General features: G+C 40.0%; 1 protein-coding gene across 3 annotated transcripts; it reads left to right on the top strand.

Annotated features, from left to right (window-relative positions):
* Positions 1-12,142: 12,142 nt before the first annotated feature.
* P2RY1 (purinergic receptor P2Y1) lies at positions 12,143-18,726 on the top strand. Of its 3 annotated transcripts, none has more exons than XM_064586141.1 (2): positions 12,143-14,263; positions 16,299-18,726. In XM_064586141.1, exon 1 carries the CDS (start codon positions 13,101-13,103, stop codon positions 14,223-14,225), a length of 1,125 nt encoding a protein of 374 aa, XP_064442211.1. In that variant the 5' UTR covers positions 12,143-13,100; the 3' UTR covers positions 14,226-14,263; positions 16,299-18,726. The 3 variants fall into 3 exon arrangements, with proteins under 3 accessions (XP_064442211.1, XP_045759474.1, XP_045759473.1); XM_045903518.3 differs by having other exon boundaries at positions 12,144-14,263; positions 16,480-18,726; XM_045903517.3 differs by having other exon boundaries at positions 12,145-14,263; positions 16,246-18,726.
* Positions 18,727-18,917: the final 191 nt, after the last annotated feature.

Here is an 18,917-nt window from a genome sequence, read left to right as displayed (position 1 = left end):
AGTTTTAGGTGCTTTTATGCCTCATGGAGAATAAACCAGAGAGAACCAATTTGTGAGTCTCCTTTTAGCCTTAATTGTATATCATGATGGGGAAGCTATTGGAATTACCCTCGTATCTCCAATATCTTGAGCCTAATGGATCCCATTTACTCATAAGTCCAGAACCTAGCATATGAAGCTATATGTGTTTCTATGCTTATTTTCCATATGTAATATTTTATCTTTATATATTCACTATGATGACATTTACAAGTACAACCTACATATGCATTTATTACTCTTCCTAACAATTTGCATGGCTTTGAAAATCAATGTCTTACATTTTCTTTTCCCTTCAACTTTCTTTCTCCTCTTTTCTATGATGTGGTTTACCCATCTTTTCTATAATGTGGTTTTTCCCACTTGGCGCGTCTTCCTGTCTCCTTCACTCATTTATAGCTTCTGCATTTCTGCTCTACCAGAAGGACTTTATCCCCATAATTAGGACTTTTGGATCCTTTCTTTTCCTTCTAATAATACCCGATGAATTTTTATTTAAACCTCCATCTTCTATGCTTCTCCCAGCTCTATGACTGTGACTTCTCCAGTTTGTAATCTCAACCATCTGGTTCCCAAATCTTTTCCTATAATGCATTGCCTTACTAGGAGGGACTTGATCCTTACATGCTTCTTTTGGGGAACTGCCATGTTTTCCTATATTGGTTTTAATTAGGGGTTTGGGGATTTTTTACAAAAAGGTTCTACATAGTAGCTCTGCTGTGCTCTAGTTTTATTTCCTGTTGCTTTTTGATGAATTTATTTTTACTACCCTCATCATCAACCTCAGCAGCTTCTATTTTGTGGGCATTGAGGTACTTTGACATTTTCTTGTATTTAACTTGCCTTATATTCCTTTTTAAATTTAGGGTCTTTGCCTTTGTCTTAAGGACTTTATCTCCCTTATCTCTTCTACTCTTTTATCTCTTTTCCATTTCTATAAAGGCCCGACTATTTGCAGAAAACTCCCAAACTTTTGGAAAACTTTCCAAAGATCAAACTAGCAAAAATGTAAAATGCTATGGACTTGCCACAGTAAGTGCTCACTAAATATCTGCTATTTTTATAATTATCTTGGTGATGGCTCTGAATAACCACTACACCAGGAGTCCCTTGGCTTAGCTCACTCTATTTTTAAAAACAACTATTTATAAATTCTCATTATGTTCACTTTCCAGTTTCCAAGTTCCCATTTATCTTGGATCTTCCTTATATTTTCCATATAAATTATTTTTTTTTGCTCTTTTTGGTTTAATGGTTCTTTATTACAACTTCTTGTATAAGTTATTAATGTTTTTTAAAATTCTTCCTTGTGTTTCTCTTTATCACTTCATCTTTGTCCTTTTAATAAATTTAGAATAAATATTTCATTATTGTATCTTAAATTCTTTTAATTTTTTTTAACATTTCATTCAGAACTACACTAAATACTATATATCCATGCCGTCTGCCATCCTGACGTTTTTCTGTCTGAAAACTTCTAAGCAGGGAATGTTAGGTAGTAGTTTTTTCAGTAACCTAAAAGACAAGAGTTTTATCTTTTCTGTTCTTGGAAAGAAAATTATGGTTTACCTGATTCAAAGTCTTTATCTAAACTTAACTGATGCACCTTGATACCTCTTAAGGAAATTGGGCTCCTTTTGTCCCCTTAGAGTGCATCTCTATATTTTACATGCTGTTGTGTCCATCTTTCCTGTTTAGTAATACCAGTGGCCCTAGTTTTCTTTCCTTTGCCCTTTCAACAATACTAGTGGTATCCTGCTACCATCAAGAAAATGGTAGATACATGTATATATACTGGCAGGAAGGCAGGATACAACCATATAGGGTCCCAATTTTAAATGTACATATAGGAGCGCCTCAGTGGCTCAGTCAGTTAAGCATCCATCTCTTGATTTTTGACTCTGGTCATGATCTCAGGGTTTTGAGATTGAGCCCCACTCTGGGTGCTTAGCACAAAATCTGCTTGAGACTTTCTCTGCCCCTCCCCACTGCTCACACTCTCTAAATAAATAAAAAATAAAACCTTTAAAAAAAAACACATAAATATATATTCAAACAAATGAAGGGGGGAAATCTCTGTATAAGTAGATGTTAACACTGGTTGCCACAGAATATGAAATTTTGCTTCTTTTGTGTGCATATGTTTGTATGTGTGACTTATCTATAGTATCTTTCTTCCCACAATAATGCTGTTCTTGGGGAATTAGTTGAGTCATTTTTACTAGAAATGAAATACATTTTATAAATGATTTGAGTTTATTTCATCATTCTTGTCATTCTAATAGTCTCCCACAAGCCAACAATATGAGACAAAGTCAGTTTAGGTAGTCCACAGAAGGAATTCAGATGAAGCCATTGAACCAGGAAAAGTTTCCTCTGTAAAAATGCCATCACATCGTGTAATTCTGGAATGTCAAAATCTGATAATAATTAAATTCTCTCATTCTTTAGTGCTGTCACCATGGCAGGAAGTCATATCTTTCCCAATCACATTTTAGATTATTTCCATGGTAATCAATAATCCTTCTCCAACTTCCTTTTTTAGTGCTGCTTTTTTTATTCCCCCAAGTTTTTATCTGAATACCAGATAGTTAAAATACAGTATAATACTAGTTGCAGGTGTACAATTTAGTGATTCCATACTTACATACAATACCTAGTGCTTATCACAAGTGCCCTCCTTAATACCCATCACCCATTTAACTTATCCCACCATCCACCTCCCCTCTAATAACCATCAGTTCTTTATAGTTAAGAGTCTGTTTCTTGGTTTACCTCTCTTTTTTTCCTCTGTGTTCATTTATTTTGTTATATTCCGCATATGAGTAAAATAATATGGTATTTGTCTTTCTCTGATTTATTTCACTTAGCATAATACACTCTAGCTCTGCCCATGTCATTACAAATGGCAAGATTTCATTCTTCTTGATGGCTGAGTAGTTTTCTATTATATGCCACATCTTCTTTATGCATTCATCCATGGATGGACATTTGGGCTCTTTCCATAGTTTGGCTATTGTTGATAGTGCTGCTATAAACATCGGGGTGCACGTGCCCTTTTGAATAAGTATTTTTGTATCCTTTGTGTAAATACCTAGTAGTGCAAATCCTGGACCACAGGGTAGTTCTATTTTAACTTTTTGAGGAACCTCCATACTGTTTTCCAGAGTGGTTACACTAGTTTGCATTCCTACCAACAATGTAAGAGGGTTCCATTTTCTCCACATCCTCACCAACATCTGTTGTTTCCTGTGTTGTTGATTTTAGCCATTCTGACAGGTGTGAGGTGGTATCTCCTCGTGGTTTTGACTTGTATTTCCCTGATGATGAGTGATATTGAGCATTTTTTCATGTGTCTTAGCCATCTGTATGTCTTCTTTGAGAAAAATGTTTGTTCATGTCTTCCCATTTTTTTAACTGGATTATTGACATATCTGATAAAGGGCTAGTATCCAAAATATATAAAGAACTCATAAAACTGCTTTTTATAATACATATACACACACATACATACATGCTCTTCATTTCCAAGTGTTCCATAATCCATCTTCTGAGGCTTTGAGTTATTTTCATTACATATTGTAAATTTAGGTTCTAATTTATCCATACTTGTTGGAAGTTTATCAATCCTTGAAAGTTTCTTTGGTGAACTTTTACCATTAACTCCTTTCTCCTATGCTTCCACCTCTTCCCTCTCCCTTCTCCTCCTCCTCCTTCTATCTCTTCTCATTGCCCAAAGATTTTCAGCTCATTTCCTGGTATCACCTTATATCACCATATACCACATTCCTCATAGTCTTTCTTTTATAATGTTTCTACAATATTAATACATTTAATGTTGTACATTTCCATCTTTGGGATGTTTTATTCATTTTCTTCAGTTTTTCCCTCCATGAGAAAAAAATAAATGGGTTCACTTCCCTTCCTCATATGTTACCTTTAAGAACTTTTTTTTTTTTTTTAAGATTTATTTGAGAGAGAGCAAGCATGGAGGGACAGAGGGAGAGGGAAACGGAATCTTAAGCAGGCTCCACGCCCCAGCATGAACCCAAATGCAGGGCTTAATCTCATGACCCTGAGATCATGACCTGTGCAGAAATCAGGAGTCAGATGCTTAGCTGACTGAGCCACCCAGGAGCCCCATATTACCTCTAAGAACTTCTAACTAAAATGTTATTTTGTGTGGTAAGGAGAGTTTGTCTATTCTCCTCATATACCAGCTGATTTATAGATCTCTCTCTTGTTTATCACACCTACTCCGTTTCACTTTGTCTTTTCTGTGACCAGAGTGGCAACCGTGTTACTTCCTCCAACTGCCTATGCCTATTCCATGCCCTTTCCTTCTCTTAGAGCCCCACATCTTGTTCATGCCTTTATTCTGACCAGATGTTCCCAGGTCAGTTCTTTCATTTCTCCTTTCGTTGATTATAAAATGACATATAACATTATAACATATTGTATGCTCTTGGGTGAATGCTATAAAGATGATTTCCCTCCCCAGCATAATTATATACAATTTTTCTTTTGTTCATTCTTTTATTATTATTATTATTATTATTATTATTATTATTATTATTATTATTAAGAGAATTAACCTATCCTACATCCCTAAACCACTTTTCCTTAGTTACTGAGCATTAATTTCATGACTTTCTAAAGCCTGTTTAGTACATTCTTGAGTGTCCCCTTGCTGGTAATAATCTTTGCTTGTCTCTCAATGAAAAGTACTTGGTCAGGGGCGCCTGGGTGGCTCAGTCGTTAAGCGTCTGCCTTCAGCTCAGGTCGTGATCCCGGGGTCCTGGGATCGAGCCCCACATCGGGCTCCCTGCTCAGCGGGAAGCCTGCTTCTCCCTCTCCCACTCCCCCTGCTTGTGTTCCCTCTCTCGCTGTGTCTCTCTCTATCCTATAAATAAATAAAATCTTTAAAAAAAAAAAGTACTTGGTCAGTAGTTAAGCTTCACTCCCCCCACCTTGCCACATCTGTCTTTCACACATACATTTTCCAATCCAAACCCTTCCTAGTCTGCCACTTTCACTGAAGATGCTAGTCTTCCATGGTATATTGCTAAAGTAAATCATAACATACCCCACAGCCAAAATTTCATGCCTACGGAGAATGAACAGAGCTTTTAGCCATGACTGGTTAATACAATCACCACAAAGTTTTTCCAGCCTTGCTTCCTGCTTTCTCCTGAGGCACTCATTCTCTAAACCAAATTCAATTTCTCTGTTGCTCATGTCAAACTTATTTCTGGGGACTCAAATTACTGCAAATATGTCCCTTGGGCTCCTCCCAACTGAATTAATAATTAGGGTCCCAGTAGTAATTACCATGCCTTGGGACTGATTTCCATGATGGAAGCAGAACCTCATAATTTATCTTTGATTGAAAGAAGACGTCTATTTTCCTAGCAGGAACGCAAAGATTTTCATATCTCTCATGCTTTTCTCTTCACATGTTTAGCGAACACAAAAATGGACAGCCATGTTTTTCTGCCTTGTGCCACCTCACTTCATTCTACTCAGTTCCTCCCTTTGCTCTGTAGATCTCCACTTGGGTGCTCTCATTAGTAGTTAGCTCTCTCCATCTCTGCCAAAACAGGAAGCACCCAGGACCATCTTTCACGAATCTTGGAGCATGGTTTTCTCCATCAGGCTCTGCATGGCCATAGGCACAATCCTCCAGCCTTGAGACTCTGGAGTTTGCCGGTCACAATTGCATTTCCTGAAACCCTTCTTTTCCTCCCTACCCACCAATCACATGCATGGTCCTATTGCCTTCTATACCAGAGATAATTTCATTAGTCAATCATATCCTCTCTGCCCCCATATTCCCTCCTTAAGAGAAGTGGCCCATCCTTCTCTTTTCTTGGAGTCTGTCACTTAGCCCTACAGGGAGGCTCTGGTCACTTGGCCTATCCCTTCTATAGGCCAAAGTGAACTGGACCATGATAGTCTAGATTCTTTCCCCAGGAATTTATCATTGGAAATAATCTAGGCTTTGAGTGGACATGTTGAATTATGTCTAGGTAGAAAAAGAGGAAACTTAGCAGAGAAAGGGAAAAGAAGAGGAGGAAGAAGAAAGGGAAGTAAAGAAGGAGGGAAGGATAAGAAAAGCAAGTTGTTGAATAGAGAAAGGCAAAGAAAAAGACCCCATGGCTTTGGATAATTGGAGAATAGGCAAAATCCCTGATTTTTAAGTTCCTATGCCCACTTCTATGTGACGCTCATAACTCCTGTACTCTTGCCAGAGAGTCACTTTATTTGCTAAAGCAAGTTTCAGTGGATTTGGTTTCTTACATTCAAACGCTCTCTAAGATATATCCATTAAGGTAAAATTAACAAGGGTATTATAACTAATGATAATAGCCATAATAGTTACCATTTTTCGTGCATTCACTACATAGACACAATCCTCAACATTCCATGTACATGATCATATTCTTCTAGATATCTGTGATAGAGGAGTTATTTGATAAGAACATTGACAGAAGACAGGTTTGGGCATGTGTCTGGTTGCCTAGCTGTTAAGTGGCCTTAACTGACCTTTGAACCTAGTTCTTATTCTCCAAAACCATGTGCTATGAGCTAACATATAAAAAGCATTCCAAAAAGTGCATGCCATAGTTCAAGATTGCTAACCCCTTAAGGTGTTTTTGTCACTAGATAGGAGCAGCTACAGTGGGAAATTGGCATAGCGAAGGAATGTCAGACAGGTTCATATATAGTCTGCTACTTGTACTACAGTGGTTGGATGAAGAGCTTAGACATCAAAGGGAACTTGTTAGAAGTGCAGTCCTGGGCTCCACCCCATACCTAAAATTGTGTATTAGCAAGCTCCCCACAGTGATCTGTATGCACATTCAAGTTTGAGAAACTGTGCTCAGAGACTCACAGTAAATGTTGTCAGTGAGCTAAGATAGTATTTTACTTATCTGGTTATTATAACTATGATACAGTCTCTATGGTAAATATTAAGTATAGTATCAGGTGTCTAGAACTAAAACAGAAAGATGAAAATCAGAACTAAAGTAAGATTTTGAGGTTCTGCTAAACCCTGTCATTGAAAACATAAGAATTTACCAAGGAGTAACTAATTATCTCTCCACCTGAAGCATTCTGTAGTCTATTTTGGTTCATTGGCAGCTACAAATAACTGCTATATTGGCTTTTATTATTTTATTGTTTATAGACAAGGGATGGGTCTATTGTATCTTACTATGTTGACTCACTGGATGCTTTTTTGGCCACCCAGATATCTTTTCAGAAGAGTGTCCAGAGTTTGACTTGTAAGAAAAATCTTTGGGCTTTGCTCTTTCTACAAGAGTCTAGTAGTCTAGTCTCCCTTTCTACAAGAATCTAAACTAAAAGATTATAAAAATGGGCATAATGCTCATCTACTTAACGTTGGTTCACACTTTTGACTGCGACTGGTGAAAACTTAGACTTTTCAGAATTCCAAATTCCAAAATCTGGAATATGACCAACAACACTGCTATTAACTTTAATCTTAGAAAATTGTGTAACACCCAGGACATAACTGAGGTCAACATCCCAAGAGTGAGCTGATGGAAGATGTGATTTCACATGAGAAAAAAATGGGTATTTCTTGATTTCTACACATGATTTTCATTTACCTATTTGGAATTTAGCTTATATACTTAAAGTATGGATGTACCAGAAATCAAAAATTTAGGTGGTTATAATAATGACAATTAACTTTCAAATAATGTCATATTTTTATCCTTTGTGCCACCATGGAAACCCTCCATGAGTCCATAATTATGGTGTAACATTTCAGAATGAGTAACTGGCTCTAAAGATATTTGTGCACCCACAGACTTTATGGACATGCCCTTGTGAAACCAAAGATCAGAGATAAAAAGAACAAAGGGAATATTTGCCCGAGAAAGATGACTAGAGAATGACTGAGGCTATAAGCCTGGACAGGAGTCTTTTATTCTGGATTTAATCAAAATTCTTTTAAAAATATTTCACAGTGCCTGGGACTAGGGACTAGAGCTTCATATGGATGGGGATAAGGGAAGTAAACATTAAAGAAGTAAATACAGGAAAGCAGTTACCTAGAATACTCCTAACTTCTGGGAGCAAGAAATTTTCTGAAGTATGGCAGACTTAGGTGGCCTGTGATTTTACAGGTTCTTGCAAGTGGTAGGGCATAGATGGAAAACCTGGTTCAATGTCATCTACCAAGGGGCAGACACACCATCGGGACATTACTCTGACCACAAGACCAGATACCCCCACCCCCCGACACACACACCTACCCAGATTTAAACCCAAATAATTGAAAAGCAATGCTCCATGAGATTTTTTCAAAGATCTCCACCCAGTTCAATACAAGTACCTGCTTTCTCTTCTTCCCCCCCCCCCACACCTAGTGTTTCCCCTCCTTTCCCCCCCCACTTCTGCCTCTCTCTGCCTTCTCTTTCCTCTGGTCTCCCTAGTCTCTTGTTCTCTCCTCTTCTCATTCCAACCTTGGAACAACCGGGCTGTCCTCTCTTCTGTGTCCTATGTCCCTGCTGTGATTTTTAATGAAATATATTCAGGAAGCCTATTGACTGGCTCCATGACAAGCACATAATTTCTAGGAGCAGCTGGGCCCTCCCCAGCACAGGGCAATCCTTTCACTTTTTCTCACTATGCTCTTTTCCCACTCCCACTCCACCATAGCCTTCTCTCCCTCTCCTCCTTCACTGGAGGCCGTTAGCTGTGAATTCCTTAGACTTTGTCCTTCTATTTCTTTATCCTGTCATCTTCTTGGGGAATAGAAGGGTCTTTCCTAAGGTGTTATCTTAGAAGTGATCACATCTTTATTTTTTTTTAAAGATTTTATTTATTTATTTGATAGAGACAGCGAGAGAGGGAACACAAGCAGGGGGAGAGGGAGAAGCAGGCTTCCCGCGGAGCAGGGAGCCTGATGCGGGGCTCGATCCCAGGATTCTGGGATCATGACCCAAGCCAAAGGCAGACGCTTAACGACTGAGCCACCCAGGCGCCCCGATCACATCTTTATTATTATACTTAAGGGAATCCTCTAAGAAATTCCTCTCTCTCCTATATCAGGGTTTCGTTGTCTCTTACCTGCAAAATCTTAACATTGTCCTGCCCTCCAAATTTGGTTTATTTGTAGTATTGTTTAATCAAATCTCATGTTTCTTGGTCTCAACTTTGAAGTTGGGGGATTTTATATTTTGTGCTTATAAGTTTCTTATACTTGCAGCCTTCGATTAGAATATTTTCAATGCTATTTCCATCCTCAAAGATTGTTAGATTTTCTGTGACTCTAAGAAAGAGAATAGATACCCTAACAATGGCTATGAAAACCTTTGTAAACACAGGAATGGCAGCCTTTTGAGTCTGAGGCCCAACAGATCTGACTTCTCCATAAATGTCTGTCTTCAGATCATCTATATATTGTTGGCTATTTTTTAAAATCCTAAGTAGAGACGTAGAACACTTGGGAAGCTTCTGAAATACTCTTTGACTATATTAGTACCTTCAAGATCTGGCTCCAAATTTTCTCTTAGTAGAAGGCTTCTGGGAATCACCCTTTCTATGTTTGATCTGCAATGGCCACTGAAAGTTAATCTTCCTACCGCTGTCCTGTACTTGTGTGTATTTCATCATAGAATAGTGGTAAAGTGTATGGGGCTGTGGGGAAAGATGGCTGAAATTTAAACCTCAGTTTCTACTGTGTGACAAAGGACAAGTTACTTAACCTCTCTGCCTTTGTTTCACTACTTAAAAAACAGGGATGCAATTATCAATTAGAGAACATTTTTAAGAATTCAAACTCAAGATAATTCTTGTTAGGTGTGCATAGTGCTGACTATAAGAAAGGCTTAATGTGTTGTTGTACTTTGCATTTCCAACTAAATTATAAATCCCTTGAAGTCAGGCATTCACATTAATCAGATACAAAGCAAATTTATACAAAATTTTGAGGTAAGTCCCTTAAAGATATGGAGCATATTCTGCATATTATTTTCATACCTTTAAGGCATTTATAATTGGTATTAAAGAATAACTATGAACATGTTCTTGGATTTTAGACTATTTTTTCCTTCATTAAACCTAGTTCAGTGCATTACAAATAAAGTCAACAAACAATAATTTGAATACATATAAATTATTTCCACAAGACACAAGTTTTGATTTAAAATATAACTGAAACATTGTAAATATGTCGTTTGATATGAATTGAAAAGCAGTATTTGCAATACTCACGTAACTGGTGCACTTAGGACGGCTATCTCCTTCAAATTCCTAGTCAAGTGTCAAGTTTTCTGAAAGTACTGAATGGTATTTGGACTAACTACCTTTTTTTTTTTTTAAGATTTTATTTATTTATTTGACAGAGAGAGAGACAGTGAGCGAGGGAACACAAAAGCGGGGGGGAGTGGGAAAGGGAGAAGCAAAAGCAGGCTTCCCGCAGAGCAGGGAGCCCGCTGCTGGCCTGATTCCACTGGGATCATGACCTGAGCCTAAGGCAGAGGTTTAATGACTGAGCCACCCAGGTGCCCCTGGACTAACTACCTTTTAAAACGCAGTGAATTAACACATTTGGAACAGACTTTAAGTGAGGTCACATATTGCTTATGTTGCAAATGAAAAATGCAAAGGAGTGCCTTAAGACCTATTGAGTACCAAAGAAATTCTTAATGGTTTCCTTTGCTCCTCTCTTAATAGACTATCATCCCAGTTAGTACCATTCTAATCAAACCAGATGAAAATGTTTCACGTTAAGCCTCAGAATTATAGAATCCCATACTTTGGAGATTGGAGTGAAAAAAGATAATAAAATCCACCTCCCTCATTTAATAGAGGAGAAAACATTCCTTTCAATTAAGACTGTTTTCAAAATAATATTCATGCCCTTTTGAGTTATCTACTCTAGTTTTATTTTCATGCTGTTAAATCGACCACAACTCAAAATACCAGTGTGCTCATGATGTCATGCATTTGAGTAGGGTACTTTATGTGTTCCTCTAAAGGACCCTCTGAGTCTTGTGGGGAATCTTCCTGTGATATCAAAGCCAGTAGCTAGTGGTTTTCCTTTGGGTATTTAAGAGAACACTATCACGTAACATCTGGGACCAGAAAGAAATCTTTGTGGTATATATTTTATAGAGCTTTTCTTTTGGATTTTCTTTTTCCTCTAAGAGAAAAGCCTTTAACATAAAAAAATATTAGTCAATTGTCTAGAAGTGCTAGATTCCACTCCTGCGTGAGCCCATTTAAACATTTCCCTGAAAAGTTAATAATTCATTTATTTTCCAATTAAATATAATTTTGAAGTGCACTGCTTAAAATTTTGATACATTCAAGCCATGAAATGAGTTTTTCAATACATGTGATGTTTAAGGAAGTCCCAACCTACATTGCTAAGGTACTTACTAGAGCTAATTGTGACTAATCACTTTAACCTAAAGAAATAGGATTGGTAATAAAACCCCCAAATCATACCTTAATCACTTTGGAGTTGCAACTGGCCTTTACATCTATCTATATAAAGCTGTACTTAAGATTTAAGTTATTTCTAAAACAATATGGTGCAGCCTCTGATCTTGAAATGTACTGGACAGGAGGATTTGGAGACCTTGTGTTGCCCAGAGGTGGTAGGTATCAAGATAAATTATCCTAGGCAATGTGAAGTACTGACAAATATGCTTACAAGGCCCTTTTAGAAAATAAGTTACCAATAACCTCAGTTGACTGAAATTTGGTTAAGAAAAAATATTGAAATAAAAAGTAAAAAGCAGATTAGAAGGGCAGAAAGGCTCTCTCCCCACTTCCCTCCCCACCCTCCCCACCCTTCGAAAGCTCTTGCTCTCTTGAAGTAGCACGTTCCAGCAAGTGCTTGGAATCTGGTCTCCGTGAAGCTAGGAGCACTGCACCAGCAGGGCGTTCCCCGTTGGAGACTGCTGGCTGCTTGGAACCTGCAGACACCTGGCGTGGTTCTTAAGGGCCCTAGAGACTTCTGTCTTGGACCCGTGGGCTCTAGGGCTGTAGGCAAGGGCTGTGAGCAGTCAGAAGGGTTTCCTGTGTGTCAGCAACTTCACTTTGCCGGATAGCTGGCGGAAGAGCGAAGGAGCGCTCACGGGCCAATCGCTCCCCAGCAGCCAGGCGGACCAGGCGCCCCCTCACCCTCCACGCCTCTGGGAGCAGCGGAGGGGCAGAGGCTGAGCGCTCCCGGGCACCGTGAAGATCTGCTCCATAGAAGACTCCCCGGGCTCCAGGCGGACTCTCTGAAAAGCTCTGGCGGACAGCCGGGCTGGCTCCGCCAAGGCACGCCCCTAGCCTCCTGGGAGCCCGGACTCACCCGGGTGCCCAAACCCCGCCCATCCTCGCGGGGAGCCGCCTGCCCCCAGCACTCCCCGGAGCAGGGCCTTGAGGAGGGGCCCTGAGCTGCACTGAGGGTGAACACTACGCGATCCAGAGGCGCGCGGGTCTGCAGTAACGCGCGCTCCGATGGCCCCCAGAGGCTGAGCGAGCGCAGGGACCGAGAAGGAAGCAGCGCGGGCCCCCTGAAAAGAGCTGCTTGCTTTCAAGGTAGGGAGAAAGAAGATGCCCAAAGGAAGTTGATCTTTGGGGAAAGCAGGCTGGGGAGTGCCTTCCCCATGCCGGAACGCAGTACTGCGAGTTGGGCTCTACCTCCTCGCTGAACCCCCAGCACGGTCTCCGCTCTCCCGTGAGGACCCGCGAGCCCTCGGGAAAGCGCAGTCGGAAAGTTGTCGGTGGCCGTGTCTTGTGCGCCCGGTGGTGGTAACCTCGGCACTGACCAGCCGGACGGGGAAGTTGCTGGCCCGGCAGCCAGCCCGGCTTGGTCGCGCCCCGAGCAGGTTTCATGGCCCGCGGCGAACGCGGGGCTGGAGCCGGTGTGGGTGAGCCCGTGCGTGTCCCCTCCGGTGGGGCTCCCAGGCGCCCGCTCCCTTCCGCTCCCTCGCTTTTCCGATGCTCGGCGCGCCCTTCACCGCTGCCGCCCTCTCGCCGCTACTTGCCCCTAGGAGCCGCCGCGTAAGTCGGGGAAGGAGAGAATGACCGAGGTGCTGTGGCCGGCTGTCCCCAATGGGACGGACGCTACCTTCCTGGCCGGCCAGGGTTTGCCCTGGAGGAACAGCACCGCAGCCTCCACCGCTGCTGTCGCGGCAGCCTCGTTCGCATGCTCGCTGACCAAGACGGGCTTCCAGTTCTACTACCTGCCGGCTGTCTACATCTTGGTGTTCCTTATCGGCTTCTTGGGCAACAGCGTGGCGATCTGGATGTTCGTCTTCCACATGAAGCCGTGGAGCGGCATCTCCGTGTACATGTTCAACTTGGCCCTGGCCGACTTCTTGTACGTGCTGACTCTGCCCGCGCTCATCTTCTACTACTTCAATAAGACGGACTGGATCTTTGGGGATGCCATGTGCAAGCTGCAGAGGTTCATCTTCCATGTGAACCTCTACGGCAGCATCCTGTTCCTAACCTGCATCAGCGCGCACCGGTACAGCGGCGTGGTGTACCCGCTCAAGTCTCTGGGCCGGCTCAAGAAGAAGAACGCGGTCTATATCAGCGTGCTGGTGTGGCTCATCGTGGTGGTGGGCATCTCCCCCATCTTCTTCTACTCAGGCACCCAGGTCCGGAAAAACAAAACCGTCACCTGCTACGACACCACCTCCGACGAGTACCTGCGGAGTTATTTCATCTACAGCATGTGCACAACCGTGGCCATGTTCTGTGTCCCCTTGGTATTGATTCTGGGCTGTTACGGATTAATTGTGAGGGCTTTGATCTACAACGATTTGGACAACTCACCTCTGAGGAGGAAATCCATTTACCTGGTGATTATTGTACTGACTGTCTTCGCTGTCTCTTACATCCCTTTCCATGTGATGAAAACGATGAATTTGAGGGCCCGCCTGGATTTTCAGACCCCGGAAATGTGTGCTTTCAATGACAGGGTTTATGCCACTTATCAGGTGACAAGAGGTCTAGCAAGTCTCAACAGTTGTGTGGACCCCATTCTCTATTTCTTGGCAGGAGATACTTTCAGGAGGAGACTCTCCAGAGCCACTAGGAAAGCTTCCAGAAGAAGTGAGGCGAATTTGCAATCCAAGAGTGAAGACATGACCCTGAATATTTTATCTGAGTTCAAGCAGAATGGAGATACAAGCTTGTGAGGATGCAAGAATCACCGAACACCCGCTTTTGTAACATGGTAGGATGCTTAATAGAGCCAAGTGCTTTTTTCCCCCTTTAAGTTTCTAGTAAGCTTCTAGTAAACTTAGAGAAAACTAAGTCCAAGAAAATAGTTTAAAAAAAAAAATTAAAACACCCACCCCTACATTTGGCTTGTTTAGGTTCACTTTCAAGGCCTCCCTTTCTAAACAGAAGTATGTAAAATAAAATTATACTATCCTAGTTAAACATTTACTTTCTTATCTGCCTTTAAAATTTACAAACTTTTCTGTTTAAAGTGCACTTGAGTACTAGAGCTATTTTGATATTAATAATTTCTCCAAGGAAACTGAGTTTTCAGTGATCTATGGTAGGAACAGGCTCCACATTCTCAAAGTATAGCAAAAATACTAAACTCCATTCAATATCAGGTGAAGAGATCTCAGCTGGGTGTCTCTTTTGGTCCTAGAAGCATAGGTGGTAGCAGGCTGTTTCTTTGGAGAATTGAATAGAAAATTAAGTCAATGAATTTAAAAACCTAGAAAATGATTATTACCCAGTCACTTCTAGAAAACTTAGGTGCTAGGTATGTGGTGGTGGAAGTCTGCATATATTATCTTACAGGCAAATTGCATTTGGAAAAATCAAAGTTCATGTACTTTCCTTGTAAACACTGTGAACTCTTAGACTTCCTGTGATAAAGAACATTTACTTGCACCACGGCTGTGCACTGCCTTAGGAGTCTTTGTTGCAGTACAAATGCTCACTGAAAGCTGCAAAGACAATGTAAAAAATCAGATCTATTACAGACCAGGGTCGAAGAATGTTGGCCAAGAGGATGATATTATCAGAGGGAGAATGTTTAATAGTCCTTCATGATGCATAGGCTGCAAACATATTTTCAAATGTATGAGGCAACAAGGAGTGGGGAAAAGATGGGGCTTTTTTGTTTTTGTGTTTAGAAAAAGTTTTAGAATAAGGACTTTAAAATGCTATAAAGGCCCTCTTTTGCCTCTTCAAAATGTTGGAAAACATTAAATGCAATATGAAAAAAACAGACTTTGTACAGGTTGTGTTGATAGAATGAAAAGCTATAATCCTATAATGGATCTTATATCCTCACATTTAAAAGAAAAAAAGCTGCAAATATATGGGAACGGGAAATACAGAGAATTAAATTTATGTGGTACATAAGGTACCACAGCACTAAAAAGTTGGGGACATTACAAATCCGACTACTAATAAAGAGAAGACTACTGGTCAGTTCCCCCCCCCCCCCCCGCCAGGCAGTAATGAAAACTTCACTAAATATTTCAGTAACTTTAATAAGAGTTTTAAATGAATATTGAATTTCAATGAATAATATCGACTATTGCATTTCTGCCTCAAAACTAGCCTCAAAAAAGCCAGCATTAGAGTTTGCAACTGGTGGTGGAATAACTTGTTGGAAAGCACTTTGTAAGTAAAGCAATTTGGAGTCTGTCTTAAGGCAAGAACACCCCTGGGACACAGCGACAGGACAGTCAGGACTTAATCAGCTCCTGTGGTATCTGGGTGGCCTGTGGATTTGTGAGACCTTCAGTTTCTTCTTAGACTTGCTTCAGTTTATGCAGTCTTTGGCCCCTAAAATCAATGAAGAAAAGCAGTGTTAAGCCTTACTAAAAGTGATTTTTTTTTTATATGTTAGGGTTAATGCACAGAATTATAGGAGCCAAATCAGAAAGAAACCATAACTGGTTGTCTTACCTACACCACCTTGTTTTGAGGAAAGAGATTAGTTAAGGTTCTCAGTTAGGGTCCTCTATAGCATTCATTGTCTGTGTGGAATCCTAAAAGGAAAAGTATAAAATATGTCCTTACTGTACGATCCTTGTCAAACCTCATGCTCAGTGACGCAAGATTAATATCACTACATTAACCAAAATGGAAATTCAAAGCCTGTACCATCCTTGAACTCATAAGCTAATGGTATACATTTCTATAATATTTCCTCACCATTCACTTTAGTTTTCTTCCTTTTAGGTCTCAGGATGCCAGCCTGGTTTACCATACATGTTACATACATTGTGTTTCAGCTCCCAGAGAACTTTCTTTTGGACTGTGGACCAGTGAAGTGGACAGTGCCTAGAAATGCCCTTTTACTTCTTGGCATGTTTCTTCCCAGTGTTTCTTCTTCATACGTCATGTAGTGGACAATGACAATGTGTGAATACATGCCAAATAGTAACAAGAATGATCTTGCCCAACTCCTTCTAGGCACAAAGAGGTCTCCAGGAAGAGTCTGTGCTAATGGTAAAAACACAGAGGGTCAAGATGAAGCAGTGATCTACTGGCTGGAAATCTGATGACATGTGATGATGTAAGTAGGTATTTTAATAGTAAAAGCAGAAATCTGTTGGCATTTTGATGAAAAAACTGCTAAAATTATAGAACTTATCAGTTAACTAAATTTCACACTACAAAACGATTCTTATGCCAAGTTTAAGGTATTTTTGGCTCACCAATTGGTGTCTTTGACTCTTTAAACTCACTATGCATTTGCATGGAAATGATATAAACACAAACCAAGAAGCCATACAGCAGAGAGTAGGATTCAGCATTAAAAACACGACCTTGCCACTTGGCCAACTGTGGAACTCTGGACTCTTTCAACACCACTCTCCATGGATTAAAAAGGTTAGATGACCTCAGGGGATGTGGTAGAACATTAAAACTACAGCCAGCCAGAGGTGCATGAAATCTGCTACTGTACTTTCCAGGACTCTTCCATTGCAGTCCTGGGCTAGAAATTCTCACAGAGTTCACCAATTATGATTTGGATCTATGACCTGTAAGTTTTCTCAATCTACTTGGACAGTACAGTAAACTGCTTTTGGATACAAGAGAGGTCTGTGCTTATAACAGCTGGAATTGGACTAGGGAAAATGAAGATATGTACGTAGTTAGGGATCTCCTGAAGCTTTAACTTAGCTGGTCAATTTACAACTAACAATCATATTTATTGATGAAGCTCACAGTTCTTCAGTTGTACAGATTAAAAGGCTTTCTTGAAAGATCAAATATGCTGATGTAAATTATATTTATTACAATGTATGTCACACTAGTGTATTTTATGTAATGTGATGCATAGATAAAATGAGTTATTGTATATTTTGCTTTTCAAATACCAGTATCTTGAAATGTTTGAAGATTTTTTTGATCTAAAATATGAATGTTTTGTGATACAGGTGGTTAATTTTCTCTAGAAGTGCTTTTGCATGTTTACCTTTTTACTTAGGGTTCTCTATACAGACACACTGTGGTATCAAACTATCATAAGCTCAATAGTAAATACAAAATATCTTTGCCAGGCTAGGTCTGTGTTGTCTATATTTTATATGACATAGAAAAGTTTATATTGTCTTTTCAAGACCTTTAGAATTGTGCCCCCAAATATGGTTGAAACTTCCAATTCCATTGCAAAAGGTTGTCCTAAATTCAAGGTAGATCCCTTACATTTTAGAAGTCAGAAGGGATGGGCATTATAGATAGATTTAGAATTTGAGGAAAAACTAGGGGGGATGGGGGAGAGAGAAAAGAGGCAGCTGAGGGCGCCTGGGTGGCTCAGTTGGTTAAGCGACTGCCTTCGGCTCAGGTCATGATCCTGGAGTCCCAGGATCGAGTCCCGCATCGGACTCCCTGCTCGGCAGGGAGTCTGCTTCTCCCTCTGACCCTCCTCCCTCTCATGCTCTCTGTATCTCATTCTGTCTGTCTCAAATAAATAAAATCTTAAAAAAAAAAAAAAGAGGCAGCTGATACAATCCCTTACTGTCCTCAGTTCTGCTTACATTTTTGTGTTGTAGTTCTTCTTAAGGTGAAAGAATATAATCTTGAGTTCTTTGAGATGTAGTTTCTAAGTAACATGCTACCAGCAAGTTCAACACTGCTATTTTAATGTTCTTGTTGTTCAGTTGGTAACTTTAAAGTTTTATAGTGATAACTGTAAATGATTTGGCTGCTGAACTCTGTTACAATTTTTATTATGTCATACATTGTATTATACACATCATTACAAATTAATATGAAGGGGAATATGTTACATATCAAAATTTGTGACTTTGAATTCTAGTATGTTTAGTGTTTTTGCAAAAATGTTTATTTTTATATTGTGATTTTAATATAGTTGAACTAGATTTCTTTGTGATTAACAGTTTCATTGAATGAACACTATGGAAACAGTGTTACTTGACATTTTGAGCCTTCTCAGGTTTATCTAAATCATTGGTAGCTTAAATTCCAGACTTATTGTACGTAATTGTTTTTAATAAAAGGAATGTGTATTTCCTCTAAGTTTGCATGCAGGAGTGTACAATATCATGTGTTTGTATGTGTGTGTGTGTCTAAGGCATGTGGCCAACTTACTATCTGCTATTTATAATAGGAGAGCTTTGATATGATCATGATCATCAGAATTGTACCTACTATAGACAAATGAAAAAGTCTCAATAAAACTATGAAATGTGATCTGATGGCTTCTATGTTATTATAGTGTTAATACTCAGAAGTTTTGCCAAATTTTGACACATACTGTTCTGGGTGGCATAGTATGTATTTCTTAAGGTGTGGCCTAGACTGTAAAAAGGGAAGTGCTAAAGAATTCTGGTGCAAGAGAATGTATAATATTATCACTATTGGAGGAGAAAAATACAGAATCA

Source organism: Mirounga angustirostris, unplaced genomic scaffold, assembly GCF_029215605.1.
Source record: "Mirounga angustirostris isolate CCGP_5_RB_7025 unplaced genomic scaffold, mMirAng1.0.hap1 SCAF_1, whole genome shotgun sequence".
NCBI lineage: Eukaryota > Metazoa > Chordata > Mammalia > Carnivora > Phocidae > Mirounga > Mirounga angustirostris.
The sequence above is the reverse complement of the archived record's forward strand: the minus strand, read 5'-3'. Positions and strand labels throughout refer to the sequence as shown.